At 48.1% G+C, this 23,897-nt stretch overlaps 2 protein-coding genes across 3 annotated transcripts; both read left to right on the plus strand.

The window, feature by feature from the left end:
• Nucleotides 1-19,189: 19,189 nt before the first annotated feature.
• LOC102278637 (uncharacterized) lies at nt 19,190-20,224 on the plus strand. 2 transcript variants are annotated; one of them, XM_070375430.1, is made up of 4 exons: nt 19,211-19,293; nt 19,565-19,632; nt 19,879-19,938; nt 20,062-20,224. In XM_070375430.1, the coding sequence occupies exons 2-4, from the start codon at nt 19,586-19,588 to the stop codon at nt 20,216-20,218; spliced, it is 264 nt and encodes an 87-aa protein (XP_070231531.1). In that variant the 5' UTR covers nt 19,211-19,293; nt 19,565-19,585; the 3' UTR covers nt 20,219-20,224. The 2 variants fall into 2 exon arrangements, with proteins under 2 accessions (XP_070231530.1, XP_070231531.1); XM_070375429.1 differs by having other exon boundaries at nt 19,190-19,632.
• Nucleotides 20,225-23,139: 2,915 nt separating this feature from the next.
• On the plus strand, nt 23,140-23,897 carry CCL27 (C-C motif chemokine ligand 27). The gene is made up of 3 exons (XM_005903050.3): nt 23,140-23,277; nt 23,415-23,547; nt 23,741-23,897. Exons 1-3 carry the CDS (start codon nt 23,208-23,210, stop codon nt 23,895-23,897), a joined length of 360 nt encoding a protein of 119 aa, XP_005903112.1. The 5' UTR covers nt 23,140-23,207.

Consider the following 23,897-nt stretch of genomic DNA (forward strand, 5'->3'; position numbering starts at 1 on the left):
TCCTGGCTTTCTCCCTCCCTCTTTTCCCCACTCCTAGCTACCAAGCCTCCTGGGCACTGGGGCTTCTTCCCTTATCTCCCTGCCAGACACAGGAGGGCTTAGCCCAGCAGTCTGTGACTTGTCCAGATCCACTTCAAAATTCTCAGCATCTGATTTCAATACCTGTCTTGTTTCGCTATGATTCACTGACAAATGCTGAGACTTTATTTCTCCCAAAGTTCTGAAGGGCCAGCTGCCGACCTACCTGCATGACAGCGAAGAAGCTGCCAGGTCTCTGTCTGAGGGATGGGGTGGACTTCTAGCTCCCTTACCAGGATATGGGAGCCTGCTGCCTGCTTCTAAGTGGATACCTTCCTCTCTTAGGCACACGATACTTGCTATGGGTTTAAGGCCGGCAACTGAGTGGCAGCTCCCTACCTGAAGGCCTGTGGTCCCAGCAGCTTACATCTCCCTAAAGGGACATGACATCCTTGCTCAAGGAGCTCCCAGCCTTTTTATCCACCTCCGTGGTGAATATGGAGGTGAACGGTATGGGAAAGAATCTGATGCTGGGAAAGACTGAGGGCAGGAGGAGAAGAGGGCAACAGAGGATGAGATGGTTGGATGGCATCAACTCAAAGGCCATGAGTTTGGGCAAACTCTAGGAGACAGTGAAGGACAAGGGAGCCTGGTGTGCTGCAGTCCATGGGCTCGCCAAGAGTCAGACACAACTGAGCGACCGAACAACACAAACAAATGGTGAATATGGTGGACAAAAAGCTTCCTGTCCACAGGGGAATTCCCTGGCAGTCCAGGGCTTAGGACTTGGCTCTTTCACTGCTGGAACCCCAGTTCAATCCCTGATCGGAGAACTCAGACCACACAAGCTGAGAACGGCCAAAAAAGAAAAACCTCCATGAAACAGTTGCCAGTGAAGAGGACTGGGCCTGTCCATCTCCATTGCCAACATTGTCCTGCCCAGAGCCTGGCACAGAACAAGGCCTAGCGCACAAATGATTATCAAACAATGGAATTAAACTTGACCCTTTCCCACGATTACCCCACCACCACTCACACCTGGAGCACATCCAGTTCTCCAGACAGCAGGGCTGTCTCTGTTACATGGCTAAGTGTTTGCTCAGAGCCAGCTCCATACGGTTTTGATCAGATTTTCAACATCTCGTGTTCAATTTCTCGGCAAGCCCCTACCACATAACCCCTTCTCCGGCATCCGGGAAACTCAGAAACAGACAGAAAACCTTGGAAATAAGAACTTCATTGGAGAGCAAGACTCCCAAGTGGGGAGTTTCCTCCAAGAGCCTCTCTGCTGTAATAAACAGGCACTTTTCTGGTCAGAGAACTTTCTTGATGGTCCCTGAGACTTTCTTTGTCCATGTGGGAGGACTTGGCTTGGTAGTACTAGCTAAACCACCCCCAGTGCTTACTAAGTACTGGACACTGCTCTTCAAGTGCTGGTATCATTCTTAAGTTGTAGCTGAGGGAACTGAGTTGCAGAGGTTAAGTAACTTATCCACGCTGCACAGCCAGTAAAGTAGCAGAGCTGGGGGATCCCAGCTGGGCAGTTCAGCTCCAGAATCTGTACTCTTAGCTACCACACATAACACCTCGCTGAGGTGACCCACCTCCTAAGTAAAAAATGGGCAATAATACAGCAGGGGCAGGTCTGAGGAAGGGGCCCTCAGAGAACACGAGAGCCACGGCTTTGAGGGCTGGCTTTGGGCCAGACTCCATGCTGAGTCCTTTATGTACATTAACACTGCATCTTCAAACAACCCTATGAGGTGAGATCGCTCATCCCGTTCTATATATGAGGAGACTGAGGCACAGAGAGATAGAATGAGCTCTTGAGTCCACTCGACTAGTGAATAGTAAAGCTGAGACTGCAGTCCAAGTCTGCCTGGCGGGTAGCACTTGAGCTGAGGGCTGGCAGCTGGGATGGCCAGATTGGGTGGAAAGGCTTGGTTTCCTAAGAAAAGCTGGGAAAACATAAAAGAAGTAGCTGGTCCTGTGGCTAAGACTCCATGACTCCAATGCAGGGGGCCCAAGTTTGATCCCTGGTCAGGGAACTAGATTCCACATGCCGCAACTGAGTTTGCAGGTCACAACTAAAGATCCTGGGTGCTGCAACTAAGACTTGGCACAGCCAAATAAATAAATATTTTATTTTAAAAAGGACAGAAGAAGCTGGAGACCTTGGGCAAGATCCCAGTGCTAGAGCTCAGACACAGACATGCCCCTTGGAGGCCTCCTGGGCTGACCTCTCCAGCAGAAGGGGAGCCTCCCTCCCCTGAGCATCCAGGAGAAAGTGGGCACAGGTTCTCCAGGTCTGCTCAGGCCTCAGTTTTCCCAAGAGTGGAGAGTGGAGAAGGGGCTTAGGCTACAACTGTGCCTATCTTCTTACCTCCATTCCCAGGGGAGTAGCAGAGGCCAGGACCTGGTAACATTGAAATGAAAGGGGGAATGGAGGGCAGGGCTGGGACCCAGAGGGCAGGGATAGGAGCCTGTCTAGGGGTTTGGTGGGCAGGACTTCTGGAAGGAGTAGGCCTCTTGGGGGCCTCTGATCCAGTCTGGCTGGAACCCCTGCAGGGCAGAGCATCTAGGGGCTGCAAGGGTGGGATCAGACTCCTGAAGGAGCCACTCTGACAGCTACTTCCATCTCCTGAAGGGCCAGGCATGGGCAGGATGGGGAGGAGGACAAGGGTGAGGGTAGAGTCTGAGGATCAGAGTGGATGGGGAAGTCAGACCTCCCACCCTACTTCCATCCCTAGGACTGTTGAATCTTCCATGGTTCAAAGGGGAAGCAGGAGATATGGGCTGCCCTGCAAAGTAGTCCAGTCAAAGTAGGATGGCTATAACCCTAGAAGCTTCAACACTGCCCTGCCAGATAACAGGACCCACCCCACCCCACGTCCCCACAGTTCTGGATCTCAGAATCACACTCACTGGAAATCTGGACCCATCACCATCAAAACCTCTATCACCTTGCCAACCTCATACCTGTCAGACCATGATTTCAAGGATCCTCCCCCAAGAGGAAGGCACCCCTTCCTACCTGTAGGGGCCCAATACTGTAAAGCCCTTCATCAATTAAGGAATCCTGGCAGGACATCCCATACATATTGGTGTCCCCATTGCTGACAAGATCTCCATTCATGTCAAGGTCCCCTCATTACTATCAGGACACCATTCCTCTTGGGAAATACTATGCCTGTCAGAAATACCCCAGCCTGTCAGGCAGGACGGCAGCAATGTACTGCTACAAGGACACCATTTTTCCATGTAGCCCATGTAAATGGCACCTCCTGGCATGGCAGCCCTAAGGGGATCAATGAGTCCCCTTAGGGTCAGAGTATCTGTTAATGCAGGGTCCTCAGTGATTTAAAGGCTGCCATGACATAGAGCCCCAGCCCTGGTGAACCCTTGTGTCTAAAGTGATGCCACATCACTGTCTGGAACTCAGAATATTTATTCATACCAGGCACTGCTCTAGGTGCTAGTGGTACAACAGCCAGCAAGACATACTATCTTGGGCTTCAGGGAGCCTAATGTAATCTTTTGGGGATTCTACAATGAAAGATAAGCTCTATTGATAACTGAGACTAATATAATAGGAAATCCCTTAAACATACAAAGGGGTTAATATTGTGGGCAGTGGGAAAAAAAAGATAAATATCTCGATAGGTCATCCTATGGCTTTCCAACAACAACATGCATCCTTCTTCCCAAACCCTAGACTTAACATTTTAAGGCTATCATCTAATGTAAGATCACTTTTGTCTATACAACCAAAAAGATTCACTGATTCCCAAAGATAGACTCTTCAGAGCCTTGGCAATTGCCACATCTGTCTTAGCTTGGGCTGCCATAATAAAATACCATGGATTGAATGGCTTAAATAACATTTATTCTCTCACCATTTTGGAGGTTAGACATTCAATATCAAGGTGCCAGCATGGTAGGTTTCTCTTGGGAGCTCTCTTCCTGGCGTGCAATGCCCACCTTCTTACTATGTCATCACAGGGCAGAGATCTCTCTCTTTCCTCCTCTTCTTTGAAGACCACAGTCCTATAAGACTAGAGCCCTACCCTTATGATTCCATTTAACCTAAATTACTCCTTAAAAGACCCTCTCTCTAGACACCATCACATTGAGGCTTAGGGTTTCAACATATGAATTCTTGGGGTCACAGGACATAATTCATCCTACAGCAAAAGCCAAATCTAAATCCAAGAACTCAGAATGACATCCACCCCTCCTCTAGTCTTGTTGTAATCTCATCTCCCTATTCTACAACACGTGGTGATCACCAGCAGCACACCTGATTGGCCGGGATAGGCTGGGTGATGCTGCAATAACAAAAGACATCTAAATCTGAGTGACTGAACACAACAAAATTCTATTCCACCTACATACAAGGCCTGTGGTGGGTCTAGGCGATCTCTAGCACAGCTGTGCTCCATATGGTGGCTCGGCTTAACATTCCAGGCTGCTTCAATCCTTTGGCAGGTTCTTTCAGATCAACACATGTTTCCATGATGACTCCAGCCAGGCAAGACAGCAAGGGGAACCCTTCTTCAAATGCTCCTATCCACAAATGACACACACCATTTCTGCACACATTTCACCAGCTAAAGTGGGTCATACACCCATGCCCAACTTCAAGGGAGCAATTGCCAGGAGGGGAAGCAAACCAGAATCTTGGTGAGTGGTAGTAATATCACCACAAAAACCTGTATTCATGAATGGAATAGAACTTCCCTGGTGGTTCAGTGGTTAAGAGTCAACCTACTGGGAGGGAGGTTCAAGATGGGGAACATGTGTACACCCATGGAGGATTCATGTTGATATATGGCAAAACCAATACAATATTGTAAAATAATTAGCCTCCAATTAAAATAACTAAATTTATATTAAAAAAAAAAAGAGTCAACCTACCATCTAGAAGGGTGGGATGGGGAGGGAGATGGAAAGGAGGTTCAGGAGGGAGGGGACATGAGTGTACCTATGGCTGATTCTTGTTGATGTATGCCAGGAAACCACAAGATTCTGCAAAGCAAATATCCTTCAATTAAAAAAATAAAGTGGCAAAAATAAAAATAAAAGAATCTACCTGCCAATGAAGGGTACACCAGTTCAGTCCCTGCTCCAGGAAGATTCCCCATGCCATGGGGCAACTAAGCCCATACACCACAACTACTGAGCCCATGGTCCCTAGGGCCGGTGCGCCACAACAAGAAAAGCCACCCCCATGAGAAACCCACGCACGTCAACCACAGAGAAGCCCCCACTTGCCACAACTAGAGAAAGTCTACATACAGCAACAAAGACCCAGCACGGCAAAAAATAGAGCAAATAAATAAGGAAACAGATAAATACATTAAATAAACCTCTCATTTTAAAAAAAGAATGGAATAAAGGGGGATGAAAGAAAATAGGAGTCAATGGAGAAGCTCTATACAGTCAACAAAAACAAGACCAGGAGCTGACTGTGGCTCAGACCATGAACTCCTTATTATCAAATCCAGACTTAAATTGAACAAAGTAGGGAAAACCACTAGACCATTCAGGTATGACCTAAATCAAATCCTTTATGATTATACAGTGGAAGTGAGAAATAGATTTAAGGGCCTAGATCTGATAGATAGAGTGCCTGATGAACTATGGAATGAGGTTCGTGACATTGTACAGGAGACAGGGATCAAGACCATCCCCATGGAAAAGAAATGCAAAAAAAGCAAAATGGCTGTCTGCGGAGGCCTTACAAATAGCTGTGAAAAGAAGAGAAGCGAAAAGCAAAGGAGAAAAGGAAAGATATAAGCATCTGAATGCAGAATTCCAAAGAATAGCAAGAAGAGATAAGAAAGCCTTCCTCAGCAATCAATGCAAAGAAATAGAGGAAAATAACAGAATGGGAAAGACTAGAGATCTCTTCTGGAGAAGGCAATGGCACCCCACTCCAGTACTCTTGCCTGGAAAACCCCGTGGACGGAGGAGCCTGGTAGGCTGCAGTCCATGGGGTTGCTAAGTCGGACACGACTGAGCAACTTCACTTTCACTTTTCACTTTCATGCATTGGAGAAGGAAATGGCAACCCACTCCAGTGTTCTTGCCTGGAGAATCCCAGGGATGGGGGAGCCTGGTGGGCTGCAGTCCATGGGGTCACACAGAGTCGGACACAACTGAAGCGACTTAGCAGCAGCAAAGCAGAGTTCTCTTCAAGAAAATTACAGATACCAAGGGAACATTTCATGCAAAGATGGTCTCGATGAAGGACAGAAATAGTATGGACCTAACGGAAGCAGAAGATATTAAGAAGAGGTGGCAGGAATACACAGAAAAACTGTACAAAAAAGATCTTCATGACCCAGATAATCACGATAGTGTGATCACTCACCTAGAGCCAGACATCCTGGAATGTGAAGTCAAGTGGGCCTTAGAAAGCATCACTACGAACAAGGCTAGTGGAGGTGATGGAATTCCAGTTGAGCTATTTCAAATCCTGAAAGATGATGCTGTGAAAGTGCTGCACTCAATATGCCAGCAAATTTGGAAAACTCAGCAGTGGCCACAGGACTGGTAAAGGTCAGTTTTCATTCCAATCCCAAAGAAAGGCAATGCCAAAGAATGCTCAAACTACCGCACAATTGCACTCATCTCACACGCTAGTAAAGTAATGCTCAAAATTCTCCAAGCCAGGCTTCAGCAGTACGTGAACCGTGAACTTCCTGATGTTCAAGCTGGTTTTAGAAAAGGCAGAGGAACCAGAGATCAAATTGCCAACATCCGCTGGATCATGGAAAAAGCAAGAGAGTTCCAGAAAAGCATCTATTTCTGCTTTATTGACTATGCCAAAGCCTTTGACTGTGTGGATCACAATCAACTATGGAAAATTTTGGAAGAGATGGGAATACCAGACCACCTGACCTGCCTCTTGAGAAACCTATATGCAGGTCAGGAAGCAATGATTAGAACTGAACATGGAACAACAGACTGGTTCCAAATAGGAAAAGGAGTACGTCAAGGCTGTATATTGTCACCCTGCTTATTTAACTTATATGCAGAGTACATCACGAGAAACGCTGGGCTGGTAGAAGCACAAGCTGGATTCAAGATTGCCGGGAGAAATATCAGCAACCTCAGATACGCAGATGACACCACCCTTATGGCAGAAAGTGAGGAGGAACTAAAGAGCCTCTTGATGAAAGTGAAAGTGGGAGTAAAAAGTTGGCTTAAAGTGCAACACTCAGAAGATGAAGATCATGGCATCTGGCCCCATCACTTCATGGAAAATAGATGGGGAAACAGTGGAAAACAGTGTCAGACTTTATTTTTTGGGGCTCCAAAATCACTGCAGATGGTGACTGCAGCCATGAAATTAAAAGATGCTTACTCCTTGGAAGAAAAGCAGAGACGTTACTTTGCCAACAAAGGTCCGTCTAGTCAAGGCTATGGTTTTTCCAATGGTCATGTATGGATGTGAGAGTTGGACTGTGAAGAAAGCTGAGTGCCGAAGAATTGATGCTTTTGAACTGTGGTGTTGGAGAAGACTCTTGAGAGTCCCTTGGACTGCAAGGAGATCCAACCAGTCCATTCTGAAGGAGATCAGCCCTGGGATTTCTTTGGAAGGAATGATGCTGAAGCTGAAACTCCAGTACTTTGGCCACCTCATGCGAAGAGTTGACTCATTGGAAAAAACTCTGATGCTGGAAGGGATTGGGGGCAAGAGGAGAAGGGGACGACAGAGGATGAGATGGCTGGATGGCATCACCGACTCGATGGATGTGAGTCTGAGTGAACTCTGGGAGTTGGTGATGGACAGGGAGGCCTGGCATACTGCAATTCATGGGGTCGCAAAGAGTCGGACACGACTGAGCGACTGAACTGAACTGAACAGACATAAAACATTGGAAAAGAGCCTGATGCTGGGAAAGATTGAAGGCGGGAGGAGAAAGGGACAACAGAGGATGAGATAGTTGGATGGCATCACCAACTCAATAGACATGAGTTTGAGTAAACTCTGGGAGTTGGTGATGGGACAGGGAGGCCTGGCGTGCTGCAGTCCATCGGGTCAGAAAGGGTCGGAAAGGGTCAGGACTGAGCAAGTGAACTCAACTCTCAAAAACTAGCAAGGGGGCATTTTTTCTGCCCCCTTCTGATGTCTATTTCAGAAGCTTTCTCTATCTCTTTTATACTTTAATAGAACTCTGCTACACAAAAGCTCCAAGTGATCAAGTCTCGTCTCTGGCCCTGGATTGAAATCCTCTCCTCCAGAGGTCATGAAACCGGCGTAGTTCACAGCTCACAACAGCAACCTTTCAGGAAGCGGTGACCAAAATCATTCCCAAGAAAAAGAAATGCAAGAAGGCAAAGTGGTTGTCTGAGGAGGCCTTACAAATAGCTAAGAAAAGAAGAGAAGCAAAAGGCACAAAGGAGAAAGGGAAAGATATACCCAAGTGAATGCAGTTTCAGAGAATAGCAAAAAGAGATAAGGAAGCCTTCTTAAGTGAACAGTGCAACGAAACAGGAAAACAACAGATGGGAAAGACTAGGGATCTCTTCAAGAAAACTGGAGATACCAAGGGAACATTTCAAGCAAAGATGGGTTCAATAAAGGACAGAAATGGCAAGGACCTAACAGAAGCAGGAGATATTAAGAAGAGGTGTCAAGAATACACAGAACTGTACAAAAAAGGTCTTAATGACCTGGATAACCACAATGGTGTGGTCACTCACCTAGAGCCAGACATCCTGGAGTGTGAAGTCAGGTGGGCATTAGGAAGCATTTCTATGAACAAAGCTAGTGGAGGTGATGGAATTCCAGCTGAGCTATTTAATATCCTAAACGATGATGCTGTTAAAGTGTCGCATGTGATATGCCAGCAAATTTGGAAAACTCAGCAGTGGCCAGAGGACTGGAAAAGGTCAGTTTTCATTCCAATCCCAAAGAAACGCAATGCCAAACTAACATACAATTGTGCATGCTAGCAAGATTATGCTCAAAATCCTTCAAGAATGGCTTTACCAGTATGTGAACTGAGGAGTTCCAGTACAAGCTGGATTTAGAAAAGCCAGAGGAACCAGCAATCAAATTGCCAGCATTTTCTGGATCATAGAAAAAGGGAATTCTACAATTCTAAAATCTGCTTCACTGACTATGCTAAAGCCTTTGACTGTGTGATCACAACAAACTGGAAAATTCTTAAAGAAATGGGAATACCAGACCACCTTACCTGTCTCCTGAGAAACCTACATGCAGGACAAGAAGCAACAGTTAGAACTGGACATGGACCAATGGACTGGTTCAAAATTGAGAAAGGAGTACATCAAGGCTGTATATTGTCACCTTGCTTATTTAACTTATATGTAGAGTATATCGTGTGAAATGCTGGATTGGAAGACTCACAAGCTGGCATCAAGATTGTTGGGAGAAATATCAACCTCAGATATGCGGGCCATACCACTTTAATGGCAGAAAGCAAAGAGGAACTAAAGAGTCTCTTGATGAAGGTGAAAGAGGAAAGTGAAAAGCTGTCTTAAAACTCAGCATTCAAAAAACGAAGATCATGGCATCTGGTCCCATCACTTCATGGTAAACAGATGGAGAAAATGTGGAAACAGTGACAGATCATTTTTTCTTGGGCTCCAAAATCACTGTGGATGGTGACTTCAGTCATGAAATTGAAAGACACTTCTCCTTGGAAGAAAAGCTATGACAAACCTAGACAGTGTATTAAAAAGCAGAGACATCAGTTTGCTGACAAAGGTGTGTATAGTCAAATCTATGTTTTTTTTCAGTAGTCATGTATGGATGTGAGAGTTGGACCATAAAGGCTGAGCACTAAAGGATTGCTGATTTTGAACTGTGGTGTTGGAGAAGACTCTTGAGAGTCCCTTGGACTGCAAGGAGATCCAACCAGTCCATCCTAAACGAGGTCAGCCCTGGGTGTTCTTTGGAAGGAATGATGCTAAAGCTGAAACTCCAGTACTTTGGCCACCTCATGCGAAGAGTTGACTCATTGGAAAAGACTCTGATGCTGGGAGGGATTGGGGGCAGGAGGAGAAGGGGACGACAGAGGATGAGATGGCTGGATGGCATCACTGACTCGATGGACGTGAGTCTGAGTGAACTCCAGGAGTTGGTGATGGACAGGGAGGCCTGGCATACTGCAATTCATGGGGTCGCAAAGAGTCGGACACGACTGAGCGACTGAACTGAACTGAAAGAAATAGGGAATTTCACAGCCAGGAAGGAAGTATGAATAAAAGCTGTAGTCAGTAGTTCTGGAACTAGTCCTAGGGCTTAACTAGAATTTATTATTTCTTTTTTATATTAGCTTTCTACTGCTGTGTAACAAATCACCACATATTTAGCAGCTTCAAACAGTCCAAATGTATTGTCTCACAGTTTCTGTGGGCCAACGGTCAGGTACAGATCAACTGGGTCCTCTGCTCAGGTTTCATCAGGCTGATCTCAGGTATCAGCCAGGCTGCCATCTCATCTTGGACTCTGAGTCCTCTTCCAAATTCACCGGGTGTTGACAGTTGTGGTTTAGGACTGAAGCCCTGAGTTCCTAGAACTGCCTGCAATTCCCTGCTCCACGCCGTCTTCACAACATGGCAGTTTGCTTCTTCAAGGGCAATGTGAGAGCTTCTGCTGCTGCTGCTTATTTCTTGGCTCTGGACACTTTCCCTAAGGGCTCACCTAACTAGGTCAGGCCCATGCAGGGTAATCTTCCTTTTGACTAACTCAAAGGTAACTAATTTGGGGTCCTTAGTTATATCTGCAAAATCCGTTCACTGTTGCCATATAGTATAACCTAACCACATCATTGATATCCCACCGTATTCACAGGTCAAGAAGCCAAGAGGATTAATCCCCTCAAAGCAAGGAGATCAGACAGGGCATGCACACCATTAAGGAGGAATCTTAAATTCTGTTTACCACACTCCCTCCATGATTTATTCCCTTTATCTCCAACTGCCACTTCAGCTGGTTGACATTCTACGCCTGCTCTGTGTGTGTGTGTGTGTGTGTGTGTGTGTTCAGTTGCCCTGTCAAGTCTGAATCCTTTCGACCCTATGGACTACAGCCTGCCAGACTCCTCTGTCCATTTAATTTTCCAGGCAAGAATACTGGAGTGGGTTGCCATTTCCTACTCCAGGGGATCTTCCTGACCAAGGGATAGAACCCATGTCTCCTGCATTGGCAGGCAGATTCTTTAACTGAGCCAGCTAGGAAGTCCCTATACCTGCTAAGAGACCCAAACTTTCACACCCAAAGGATACTAACCCCTGATGGTCCTCCCTCATTAAGGCCACAGGATCCTCCATGAACTTTGACCACTGGGCATGGCACCACCAGTAAGTGCCCTAAGTACCCCAGGGATTATTCCCCACATACATAGCCTCTCACAGCACTCGCCCTCCCCTGCCATACCCACATCAGGATGGATCACAAACTCCATCCCTCCTCTTAGCCTTTGTGCTTGCTGTTCATCCTGCCTGGAATGTCCTCCCTCCTGCCTCACCCTTCCTCAAGGCTCTGTGGAGGTCCCTCCTCTGCATAACCTCTCCTGCCTTTCCTCTGTCCTCCCAATCCTGAGGCTCATCACCAGCCACACAGGCCACCTTCTGCTTGATTTCAGAGACCCTTGTCTCCTGCACTTCTCCTGAGAAAGCTAAGTTCAAGCTGAGAAACCCTAGGGCCCAGAGTGGCCCAAACTGCAGAAAATGAAAGAGAACGGGTGTTCAGGAAATCCTGGCAGGGGCTTTACATGAAGCTCCCGAGGGCAGGAGTCAAGGGAGGAGGGTGCACTATTGCTTAAGACTCCCTTCCCCTTCTGATGTACCGTCACCTCCAGAAGTCCTGTGCAACATCTACCCACACTTGAACTGAAGGGCCACCTCTGCCCTGTAGGCTGGGCCGGGACCCTCTGGACAGGGATAGAGGGATTGGAGAATAAGGGTGGGGTGGTGAAGCAGACCCCTTCCTGGGACTGGGGACTTCCAGAAGCTGAGTCATCTGATTTCTTGCTCATTTCCAGCTTCTTTCTGGCATAAAGAGGGCCCAGGCTCCTCAGGCTAGAGCCCCACTTCCACCAGCCACACATTCCGTTTTCTCTGTACACGAGACGCCCTCTGCAGGCTCCAGGAGGTTGGCACTCAGGCCAAGAGCCTCACACCCCCTTTCCCTATGCACTGATGCCCTCTGCAGGCCATGTGAGGTCAATAGATGGATTAAACAGAACACACACATACACATGAACACACAGGTGGGGACACCTTTACCCACATGCATATGTCCATACCCACACACATATACAGGCACATAATCAGTCACACAGCCAACCACTCACATCTATCAAGGACACACCACAGACACTTAAGTACATAATCACAATGTGGACACAAGGGCACATATAGACACACATACATTATTACACACACACACTGTCATGGGAGCAGGCACAGAAACACACATGAACATAATCTTTCCTCCTAGAGAAGGGTATTTGTTTGGAAGGAAAAAGTTAAAAAGCTACCGGGGGAACAGGGTAATAACCTGAATTGTGGACTTAATAAAAGAAGGTATTTCTATTTAATTAATTAATTTATTTTATTTTTGGCTATCACTGGGTCTTCCTTGCTGTCTGTGGGCTTTCTCTAGTTGTGGTGAGTGGGGGCTACTCTCTAGTCGTGGAGCTCAGGCTTCCTACTGCTGCAGCTTCTCTTGTTGCAGAGCACAGGTTCTAGATGTGCAGGCTCAGTAGCTGTAGCACATGGGCTTAGCTGCCCCACGGCATGTGGAATCTTCCCAGACCGGGGATTGAACCTGTGTCCCGTGCATTGGCAGGTGGATTCTTAACCACTAGACTACCAGGGAAGTCCTAATGGGGACTGTTGACTAGACAGCCTTCTATTTTGCTAGGCACTGGCAGGCTGGTTATAGTTTTGGAATAGTGCAGATAAGAGATGGGGTAGGGGCTTCCCTGGTGGCTCAGTGGTAAAGAGTCTGCCTGCCAATACAGGAAACACTGGTTTGATCCCTGATCTGGAAAGATCCCACAAGCCACGGGGCAACTAAGCCCGTGAGGCACAACTACTAAGCCCACATGCCGCAATTACTGAAGCCCATGCACCTAGAGCCTACGCTCCACAAGGAGAGGAGCCATCGCAATGAGAAGCCAGTGCACCACAAGGAAGAGTAGCCTCTACTTGCCACAACTAGAAAAAAGCAAGTGCGGCAGGGAAGACCCATCACAGCCATACATAAATAAATAAATAAAATGAATTTTTTTAATAGTTGAGGTAGAGCTAGTAAAAAGAAATTTGGAGTATGCAAGAGCTTAATCTATATAACTTGCATGAAAGCTCATTCTTAGAAGTTGAAGCTCATTCTTAGAAGCTCCTGAGCCCAGCAAGCCAGACTAAACTAACCCTACCGCATTCCAGACACTCTCAAAACAGAGAAGCCTTCTGATATTGGTCATTCATGGGAGGTGATAAATGAGAAAGGGGGATGGACCTAAGCACCACTGAGCACCCACTCACTGTGAGTCAGGCACATGGACTACCTCACAAGATACAAATTATTCCCATTTTACAGATCCCATTTCCTTGACTGTCCAGGGTTCTAAAATTGGATTCAAATACAAGAGTTTGAGTAAAAAATTCTGTTGTTTCCACTACATGAGTAATGGCAAATGCAAGGGATATAGGTTTCCATTCCTTACTCATGTTCCCAACAATGACAGAATGTTTGCATCTTCCCCACTGATCCAGATCAGGGATTGGCAAGCTATGGCCCAGCCAGCCTGCTACCTGTTTTTGTAAATAAAGCTTTATTGGAATATAGTCATGTCTAATCACTTACGTATTGTCTATGGCTACTTTGGGGCTACAGAGATAGTATGTCCTGCAAAACCTTATTTATTATCTAGACCTTTATCAAAAAGGTTTGCTAACCTCTGATCCAAACCCAGCCTCAAATGGGAGTTAACAAGTCTTATTGCCTTTGGTGTCTTAGCATTGAAGGATGACCAGATAAATAAATAAATGGGATAGATCAATAGATGGATGGATGAACAAACAGATGGACAGACATATATAGGTAGTATATCAGAGTTTGGCTCCAAATAGGTACCAGTTTTCTGCCATTTATAAGCAGTGAAACATTGGGCAAGTTAATCTTTCTGGGTCTTAGTTCCTCATCTGTAAAATGGGGATAATAATACAATGATCATTATCCAGGGCTTTTTCTGTTGAAAATGACAAAACCCAACTTAAATAGCTTAAGCAAAAAGTTAAATATGTCATATCACAGATTACGATTCAGTCTACTTCAGCCCTGGTTGGACCCAGGGATTCAAATGATGTTATCTCCATCTTTTAACCTGACTTCTCTCTAATCCTTTTTATGTGGGGGCCTTATTCCTATTATAAACAGGTGGTCTTCTAGCAGCAGAAAATATGGCCACTGAAAGCCTCAAGTCTAAATCTGCAATAGTAAGTGATCCAAAATACAGGCTCTCTTTCTCCTAACATCAAATCTCATGCAAAGCTTTGAACTGTGCTTGTGACATAAACTCAGTTCTTCAACATATTACAGTGGCCAGGCAATGAGGTACTCTGGGCAGGACACTATGACTGACAAAGCCACCAGGACCACATGAAGTGAGAGAGAAATTCTCTAAAGAAGCCAGAAAAAGGAGTATAGAAAAATGTCTGCATGAACAAAAATATCACTCACAGCATTCTACTTCAGAGATCTGCCATGAGAAAATTATTTTAAAGCATTTAGCATGGTGCATGGCACTTAAGTATCAACAAACATTAATTATTACCATAACTTGATAGATGAATGAATGTACTAATAGATGGCTAGTGGTTAAACATTGTTGTTGTTGTTCAGCCACTAAGCTATGTCCAACTCTTTGCGATCCCATGGACTGCAGCACACCAGGCTTCTCTGTCCTTCACGACCTCCTAGAGTTTGCTCAAGCTCATGTCCATTGAATCAGTGATGCCATCCAACCATCTCATCCTGTGTCACCCTCTTCTCCTCCTGCCCTCAATCTTTACCAGCATCAGGGTCTTTTCCAATGAGTTGGCTCTTCACATCAGGTGGCCAAAGTATTGGAGCTTCAGTTTCAGCATCAGTCCTTCCAGTGTTTAAACATACAGATGAATAAATGAAGATGAAGATGTGAAAAGATAGATGAAAGGCAAGATGGGAGAATAAAGAGACAAAGATGGGGAGACATACAGACACATGGATGGATGGATGGATGATGGAAAGACAAAAATGGGCCCACAGTTAGGTTTGTCACATCACATGTTCTAGGGCTGGGAATGGGAAACAAACGGCACTCCACAATTGGTGTCTCCTGAGAGGTCTCCTCTTCTGGTCTGTCTCTTGGGTCCCTCTGATCAGGTTAGGGAAACACTTGCTCCCCATCCTCATCTCTAGTTTTCTTGCATCTCTGTGAATTGACCAGCCCTTCTCCTCAGAAATCCCCTCCCAATTCTCAGGATAGGGAAGTCACGGCGGAAGAGGGTGTTCTAAGTCAAGTCGCCCTTATGCTCCTTCCGCTGCCTAGGCTCAGCTTGGAGCTTAGGAAAATAGCTGGGGAGAGGGACAGTACTGGCTGGGCCAGGAGGTAGAGTCCTAGGGCCCCGAGAGCTGGACCTGCTTCCAAAGAACCTTTGCTTTAGCCCTGCTCAGCCAAGAGAGGAACATGTCTCAGGCGATGGATGTGTAGGCACTGTGATGGGCTTAGGGACACCTGGGAGACCTTCTCCAAGTAGCTTAACCTGCTACTTGTGATTGTCCTCAGGGAATCCAGGGGACCAGCAGGATGCCATCTTTCCCACTCCAGTAATCTTAGGACCACAGAGAAGAGGCAGGAGTGAGGAGAAACCTGAGAAAGAGGGAGGCACCCCCCTTGCTCTGATCTCTAATTCTGAACTAAGCTCTGACCCTTAGCCTTAAAACTGATGTTCAAGAGACTTTTCTGGTGGTCCAGTGGTTAAGACTCTGAGCTTCCAAGGCAGGAACACAGGTTTGATTCCAGTCAGGAACTAAGGTCCCACATGCTGCACAACGCAGCCAAAATAAATAAATTAAAAGAAAAAACTGATGTTCAAATGCCTTCAAGAGGATGACACTGCAAACCTTCCCCTAATAGGGCAATTCAGTCCCCTTCCCTCGTCCAAAAAGTTGCATGTTGAGGTTCTCAGAGCTAAAGACAAACAGTGGGAAATGGGAACAGGGAAGCTATGGGAACAGCGAGTTATGAACGGGAAAAAAGGTTCACCCAGACAGATGGAGAGAGTGGGGAGTGTATTCAGTGGAAAGGTATTCTGATAGCAATTCTTGTTGTTTCGTTGCTAAGTCCTGTCTGAGTTTTTGTGACCCCATGGACTGTAGCCTGCCAGGCTCCTCTGTCCATGGGATTTCCCAGGCAAGAATACTGGAGTGGGCTGCCTTTTCCTTCTCCAGGGGATCTTCCCAACCCAAGAATCAAACCTGTGTCTCCTGCATTGTCAGATGGATTATTTACCGCTGAGCCAGTAGGGAAGCCCAGGAGCTCTTTCAATTCAACTGCTATTCAATTTAGACACAAACCACCCAGATCTAGTGTTAGATTCCACAGGTTTAAGGGCACAATCCCAACAAGCTTGCTTGAGATGCCAGCAACAAGTAGGGTCCTCAGGCTGCCTGCATTTCTGACTAACTAGCTACAAGTCCAGGAAGTTCTTAAACTCAGATCTAAGAGTTCACTAGAATGACTCATAGAACTCAGAAGTTCTATACTCACAATTAGTTTTTAATAAAGTAGGACTCTCAAGAGTCTTCTCCAACACCACAGTTCAAAAGCATCAATTCTTCAGCGCTCAGCTTTCTTTATAGTCCAACTCTCACATCCATACATGACCACTGGAAAAACCATAGCCTTGACTAGACGGACCTTTGTTGACAAAGTAATGTCTCTGCTTTTTAATTTGCTGTCTAGGTTGGTCATAACTTTCCTTCCAAGGAGTAAGCATCTTTTAATTTCACAGCTGCAATCACCATCTGCAGTGATTTTGGAGCCGAGAAAAATAGTCAGCCACTGTTTCTGCTGTTTCCCCATCTATTTGCCATGAAGTGATGGGACCGGATGCCATGATCTTAGTTTTCTGAATGTTGAGCCGAAGAATTGATGGTTTTGAACTGTGGTGTTGGAGAAGACTCTTGAGAGTCCCTTGGACTGCAAGGAGATTCAACCAGTCCATCCTAAAGGAGATCAGTCCTGGGTGTTCATTGGAAGGACTGATGTTGAAGCTGAAACTCCAATACTTTGGCCACCTGATATGAAGAGCTGACTCATTGGAAAAGACCCTGATGCTGGGAAAGATTGAGGACAGGAGGAGAAGGGGACGACAGAGGATGAGATGGTTGGATAGCATCACCGACTCGATGGACATGAGTTTGGGTGGACTCTGGGAGTTGGTGGTGGGCAGGGAGGCCTGGCGTGCTGCGGTTCATGGGGTTGCAAACAGTGGGACACGACTGAGTGACTGAACTGAACTGAACTGAATATAAATCAGGAATATCCAAATGGAAAGACACACAAGGAGGATTTCAATGCAGAGCTCCCATGCTTTTTCCCCATGGAGACACAAAGGGCACATCACCCTCCTAGTACGTGTTCGCCAACAGTACATGTTCACCAAACAGGAAGGTCACAAACTTTGGTGTCCAGAATTTTTATTGAGACTTCAAACATAGGCAAGAATGAATTGCTGGTGACATAACTCTATCTCCCCAGCCAGGTTGGCTCAAAGCCTCAATTCTGCAATGATACGGTTGGTCTTTCTGCTGACCAGCCTCTATCCCAAGTCACCTCGTCTCTTAGCATAAATTCAGGTGTGACCCAAGGGGCTCACAAATAGCAAAGAACTTGTATTAGTTGGGATATTCCAAAGATGTAGTGTCTCCCTTTCAGGAATAGGGACAAAGGCCAAATTATTATACAATAGACAGAGCCCTGCATCTGAGTGAAGGGATGTGAATCACCAAAGCTGTGGGGACCAGGCCTCCTGCAGACATGACTTGGCTGCAGCAGGGCAGGACTGCCACTGTGGGTGTGAGAGCAAGTGTTAGTAAGGATGAGTGTGGTAGAGGCACAGCTTCTCCATGCCCAGACTGCAATGCTTCCAACTGGCATCAGTGGATTTGTCTGTCACCTGTCTGTATGTAGTTCAAGCAGGGGAAGATAGATACAAGAGGGAAAAGAGTATGGGGTGGTGGGAAGAGGAGAGGTGAATTTATTCTCCACACTTCAGCTTAAGGGAACTTTTACTTCATTCATTTCTGGTCATTTTCTCCCATACTGTCCAGCCACAAGGCTCTCTCCCAGACTCCCCAGACCAACTAGGGCAGCTATTTCCAACCTCCCACACTAAGTTAATTGCTCTTTCCTGCCTTTAGTCGAATAGCCTCTACAGCCCCCAGCCAGTTAGCTTCCTCTATGTGATCTTATTGTCTCTTTTGACCCCCACCCCCACCCCACCCCGTGCAGGTCCAACCCAGATGATAAGCTCTCTGAGGGCAGAATCTGTGCCTGTCTTCTTTACTGCTGTTTCCTCATGCCCACACACATTACCCAGCACAGAGTAGTCACTAAATAAATATTGGTTATGACTGCAGGAACAAAAATCTCCGGAAACGAGGTCTCAGTTCAGAGAGGAAGGTCTGTTGACCCATGCCACTCAGCCAACAAGTATTCCTATAGCATGGCCTGTCTAGACTGGGCCCTCTCTGGAGACCTATTCCTCCTCTGCCCAGTATAATATACATAGAATGGGTCAGACAAGAAAGGCAACTGTCAGAGCAGAAGCCAAGATGGAGAGGAGAGGGGATTGGTAAAACAGTACAGGACAGCGTCGCAGAGCTCTTTTCTTGCTGCCTGATGCTGAGGTCTCCGTCTTCCCAGGGTGGAGCTCCAATATCTGGCTCCATCCTTATAAAAGAGGGCTCTGTGCCCTGCACCTTAGTAATAAATACCGACTCTCCCCACACCACCCCCTCCCCGCTTTAGACATAGACTCTGGCTCCACCTCCTAGTGTGACATCTGGTCTCCGCCTCCTCCGAAGAGATGCTAAGGCTCCGCCCCTTCCGGGTAATAGGTAAGCCCCACCCCTAGAGCGTGACGCCGTCACTGTGACATAACGTAAAGGTCTGCTTCCGGGGTGGAGCCAGGGAGGGTGGGCGTTTAGGCTGCGCCGACCCCTCAGCCCCCCTGCAGGTGACCCTATCCCCCGAAAATCCTCACCCGGGGCCCCAAATATCCCGGCCCTATGACCTCCAAGCCCTATCCACCTAAATGCCCCATGCCCCCGAGGTGACCGACCTCCCAATCCCTTAATGTCTAGTGCTTCCCAGATCTTCAGCCCTGTCCCGAGTCTTCCCAGGGCACCTGTCTCATATTACCCGAGAACAAGTCAGTCTTGTCCACAGAATGACAGAGAAGGGGACCTGGGGTTGGGAATTCTTGATCCAATCATGCCGCTCCCCAGGAGACGTTCGGAACCCAGGACATGTCGGGATTGAGGAGATACGAGGTGGCGCTGGAGGCGGAGGAGGAGTGAGTGGAGGCGGGGTTCTGCGGAGGAGGAACCTAAGCCGCTCCGGGGTTGGGGGGTGGGGAGGGCGCGTGTTCTTTGGGGGCGGGAGAAGCGGGAGGGGTGGGGCCTCTTAGGGGCGTGGGCTATCGAGAACCGCCTCTAGGGGGCGGGGCGGAGCCTTCCAAGAGAAGGGCCAGGCGTCCAAGGGGCGGAGTCTGTGGGGTCAGCCCCGCTCCGCCCCGCCCGGCTCTGCCTTCTCTTTGCAGGATCTACTGGGGCTGCTTCTACTTTTTCCCCTGGCTGCGCATGTGGCGAAGGGAGCGGAGGTGAGGGGCCTGCGATACCGCGGACCCGCCCGGGGAATGGGCGAAGCTCAGTCCGGGAGAACCGATCGGGGGGAAGCTGGGAGCCCCCGCCCCATCTCATGCCAGTGTCGGGTCGCCCCACAGCTCGGCGCACCCTCGGGAGCAGAAGCTGGAGCCTCTGCGGGGCCTGATGAGCTGTCTGTCAAGTGGCCTGGGCACTGCTCCCCAGCGCTCCGGCCGCAGCCTCCCCCGCCGCACCCCCGCCGCCACTACTCAGCCAGCCGGTGCATTAAAGATTTAAACCAGAGCCACCGTGCTGCCCTCCTGACTCTGACGCCGCTGCCGCCATTCGGGCTGGGAGCCCCTCTCCACGCCGGCTGTTTTCCTTACTGACAGGGCCTCTCTCCCTGATAGAGTGCCCCTCCGTGTACAGGCTCCCATTATTCCTAACGGTCCCTCATCAGAATCAACCTCCCCTTACTATCAATGACTGCCTTCCACCACCTAATCCCTCACCCCGCCACACACACACTCGTCACTCTGAGTGCCCTGTATGGAGGGAACTGAATAATCCTGACCTGGTCCTCCTCCCAACCTGATCCCCGCATCCCTAAATTCTCACAACCCCAGCTCTCTGCTGCCACCTTCCTCCTAGACAGGACTTTGCCAGGTGTCTGAAGAATCTTCTCCTGGGAGAGGATCTAAAATATTTTTCAAGTCCATAGTTGTAGGAAGTAGGCTGTGAGAGGAGGGAAGGATTCATAGAAGCTGTGCTGTCAGCCTGCCATAGGGGAATGACTTAGAACTGTTGAAGGTCTTTCCTACAGTTAACACCCCAGCTACTGGCTCCTCCAGTCTGATCCCAAGTTTAAAGATAATTGACATCAGGGAATTCCCTGATGGTCCAGTGGTTAAGATTAGTGTGCTCCCACCATAGGGAGCACAGGTTCCATCCAAGGTTGGGAAACTAAGATCCTGCATGCCAGTGTGGCACAGCCAATAAATAAATAAATGAAGTACAAAGATTCTTGGCATCAGTCCCCCATGTTACCTCCCTAGGAGAACCTAGTGGCGCCTGCTCCCTACCTTCCTTGTCTGTCTTGTCATCTAGTTGGCCTGATATCCACTAGTTCCCTAAAGTGATGAAGGGTCAGGGACTCCTAGGGGACCTTCTTTCAATTAGGGACTTGCCCCAGCACCAGGGAGGGCACCAAGAATTAAGCTAAAGAGAGAGCTCAGTTTGTGAGTGGGGGCAGAGCTGGCTTTCAGCCTGGGCCGACCCTGCCATAGCAGGCTATAGCTGGCCCTGTCTTTGGAGAAGCCAGAAGGGAGAGATGGGTACATATCTGGAAGACTTGGTTTCTTCCTTCCAAGCCCTCTGGACTGACTGGTCTGGAAAAGACTACATGGTGTGTGACACCAGCTGATGAAGATTTGTGACAAGATGATGGTACCTTAGTGGCTGCACCAAGCTCTGGGGCACAAGTCCATACTGGAGGGTGGGTAAAAGACTGTAAGGCCTCTGGTATTAGAAATTCCAAGATGAGTGACCTCTGGGTTGTGGCCACCCTCAAGAATGGATGCAGGCTCTTGAGGCATTTCCTCACAATGTCTGCATCAAGAACCCTGACCAAAGTGGAGCACCCTGTCCAACCCTGGACCTAAACCTCAGAATCCTCAGGATACTCAGACTTCCTGAATATCCACAAAACAGACTCCAGGGAAGGACCTCTGAGCCTTAACCTGGACAGGAACACGAGGAGAAGCTCGAGTTGTTCAGCCTGGGAGGGAATTAGTCCCTATTCTGGGAGCTGATGGTGCCTTCTGATTGGTGCAGCAGGAAGATGCCCAGGGAAGTGTGAGTCCCTGTCCCAAGAGTAGGCCGGCCCCACAGAGGGTAGGTAGCTGGTCACAGAGCACAAGGTTGCAGACGGCATCCCTGAAACAACCAGATAAGGGCTGGATTATTGGGTTATGACTCAGTTTACATTTCACATAGAGAGCAGGACAGGAGGGTTGAAATCTCCAGACCGAGAGTGGGAAATTCTTCAAGGTGCCAAGGGCACTAAACTTAGCAGCTTGCCCCCACCCTTTGCTGGTCCCAGCTTCCTGGAAAGGACAAGAGGAGGAAGAGGAGGCATAGTTTTGCATTGGGGTGGAGGGATTAAGGGGAAGAGGAGTTAAGGACCGGATACAGGATTAAAAGAGAAGGGACAGGAAGGAGATGGAAGCTTGGGGTTTGAGCAAGAGTATGGGGTGCAGAGGGTGTAAGGGTTGGTTGTGTTGGGATTGGGGGGCGTCTTCCAGGCCAACAATAGAGAGAAACAGGAATTTGAATAGAATAAAGGAGAGATAATTGAGCTCTGGAATTTGATGTCTCAAAAAGTCAAGGACTGGAAGCCCCAGGCCCCTGCTGGTAGAAGGCTGGCATTTCTGGAACAGGACTTGGCAAAAACAGGAAGGTAAGATTTCTTGGGTCTTTTATCTGTTTGACAGCAGCAACCTGGCACCAAAGAACTTTGATCTTCCCTCATGTGCACTCTTATCTACCTCATCCTTCCTCTGTCTCATCTTCCTGGAAAAGCAACCCCCACCTCAGTTATCCCCAAGGCACCGCATTACCACCCAAAAGGGACTTCTCCCAGCTTCTCACTCTGAATGTGACTGGCCCAGGAGAGACGACGACTCAGTCTGCTTTTGGGACCCATTCCCATCAATGTCTGCTGATAAGACAAGCAGGCTAAGACAGGAAACAGGGAGGGGAAAACGAAAGCAAGCTGGTGCCAGCCTGCCCTGTGCTCGCACCCTACCAACAGTGCCCCCATCAGAATTTGGGTGTGCTAGTGTGATTGTGTGGTGGGATGACTGTGAAAAAACAACTGTGTGGGAGTGGGACTTTGAGTATAACTGGGGCTATATGATTCTGTCTGGGGTTGTCTGACCATGTGAGGTTGATCCAGTGACAGGTGTGACTGTGAATGTGTAACTACAGGTATGTGTGAATGTCCTCACTGGATGCCACTGTGGATCCTCTGCCCCCTTTACTGTACCATCAGCCCCCATGTGCATAACCCATCTCCCCAGCTTCTCTGCCCAGGACTTAGGAGTCCATGGAAAACGGCAGTCCTAAAAAAGGAGGGGTCTGTGGTAATTAGAGCCCAGGAATGTCACAAGATGAGCAATACATCTTCACCTGCGGCTGACTCACCTGGTGCCCCAGGTATAAAAGGCACCCAGATTAAAGGTAGGGAAGGAGGAGGAGAGAGAAGGAAGTATCCAGGCTGAGCATCATGAAGGGGCCCTCACCCACCAGCAGCCTCCTGCTGCTCCTGTTGTTCCTGAGCCCAGACCCTGGAGGAGGTGAGTGAGTGGGCGTCTAGAAGGCCTGGGTTTGGATGAATGGGATGGAGGGAAAGGGGCCCAGGAAGCCCAGCCTCCAGCCTTCTGATGGAGTTTGGGGTCAGAAGCCCTCTGAACACATGGTCCTGTTCCCCTAGCATTCCCACTGGCACTCAGCACTGCGTGCTGTACTCAGCTCTACCGACAGCCACTCCCAAACAAGCTACTGAGGAGGGTCATCCGAGTGGAACTTCAGGAAGCTGACGGGGACTGTCACCTCCAAGCCTTCGTGTGAGCTTTGACTCTGCCCCTGATTTGTCCCTGACTCTGACCTCAGTCCCAACCCCGGATGCTGATCTCAACCCCATCCCGATTGCTAATTCTGATGCCAACTCAGGTTTTCATCTGGCCTCTGCCTCTAACTCCTGGGTCTCACCCTCATTCCCCCAGTTATGACCGTAGCTTTGAACCTTTCCTTTCCCAGGCTTCACCTGTCTCAACGCAGGGTCTGCATCCACCCCCAGAACCGCAGCCTGATTCGGTGGTTTGAACGCCAAGGGAAGATGCTCCAGGGAACTCAGCCCAACCAGAGTTTGGAGCTCAAAGGGAAAATGGGCTGGGGCCCCCAGAAGCCAAAGTAA

This window comes from Bos mutus, chromosome 8 (assembly GCF_027580195.1).
Source record: "Bos mutus isolate GX-2022 chromosome 8, NWIPB_WYAK_1.1, whole genome shotgun sequence".
In the NCBI taxonomy this organism is placed as follows: domain Eukaryota; kingdom Metazoa; phylum Chordata; class Mammalia; order Artiodactyla; family Bovidae; genus Bos; species Bos mutus.

What these genes read in the sequence shown, in the direction of transcription:
- LOC102278637 (XM_070375429.1), top strand. Translation starts at nt 19,586, where the DNA reads ATGTCGGGATTGAGGAGATACGAGGTGGCGCTGGAGGCGGAGGAGGA. An exon ending in GCGCTGGAGGCGGAGGAGGA is followed by an intron (nt 19,633 to 19,878) that starts GTGAGTGGAGGC and finishes TTCTCTTTGCAG; the next exon opens with GATCTACTGGGGCTGCTTCT. An exon ending in ATGTGGCGAAGGGAGCGGAG is followed by an intron (nt 19,939 to 20,061) that starts GTGAGGGGCCTG and finishes GTCGCCCCACAG; the next exon opens with CTCGGCGCACCCTCGGGAGC.
- CCL27 (XM_005903050.3), top strand. Translation starts at nt 23,208, where the DNA reads ATGAAGGGGCCCTCACCCACCAGCAGCCTCCTGCTGCTCCTGTTGTTC. An exon ending in GAGCCCAGACCCTGGAGGAG is followed by an intron (nt 23,278 to 23,414) that starts GTGAGTGAGTGG and finishes CTGTTCCCCTAG; the next exon opens with CATTCCCACTGGCACTCAGC. An exon ending in TGTCACCTCCAAGCCTTCGT is followed by an intron (nt 23,548 to 23,740) that starts GTGAGCTTTGAC and finishes TTCCTTTCCCAG; the next exon opens with GCTTCACCTGTCTCAACGCA.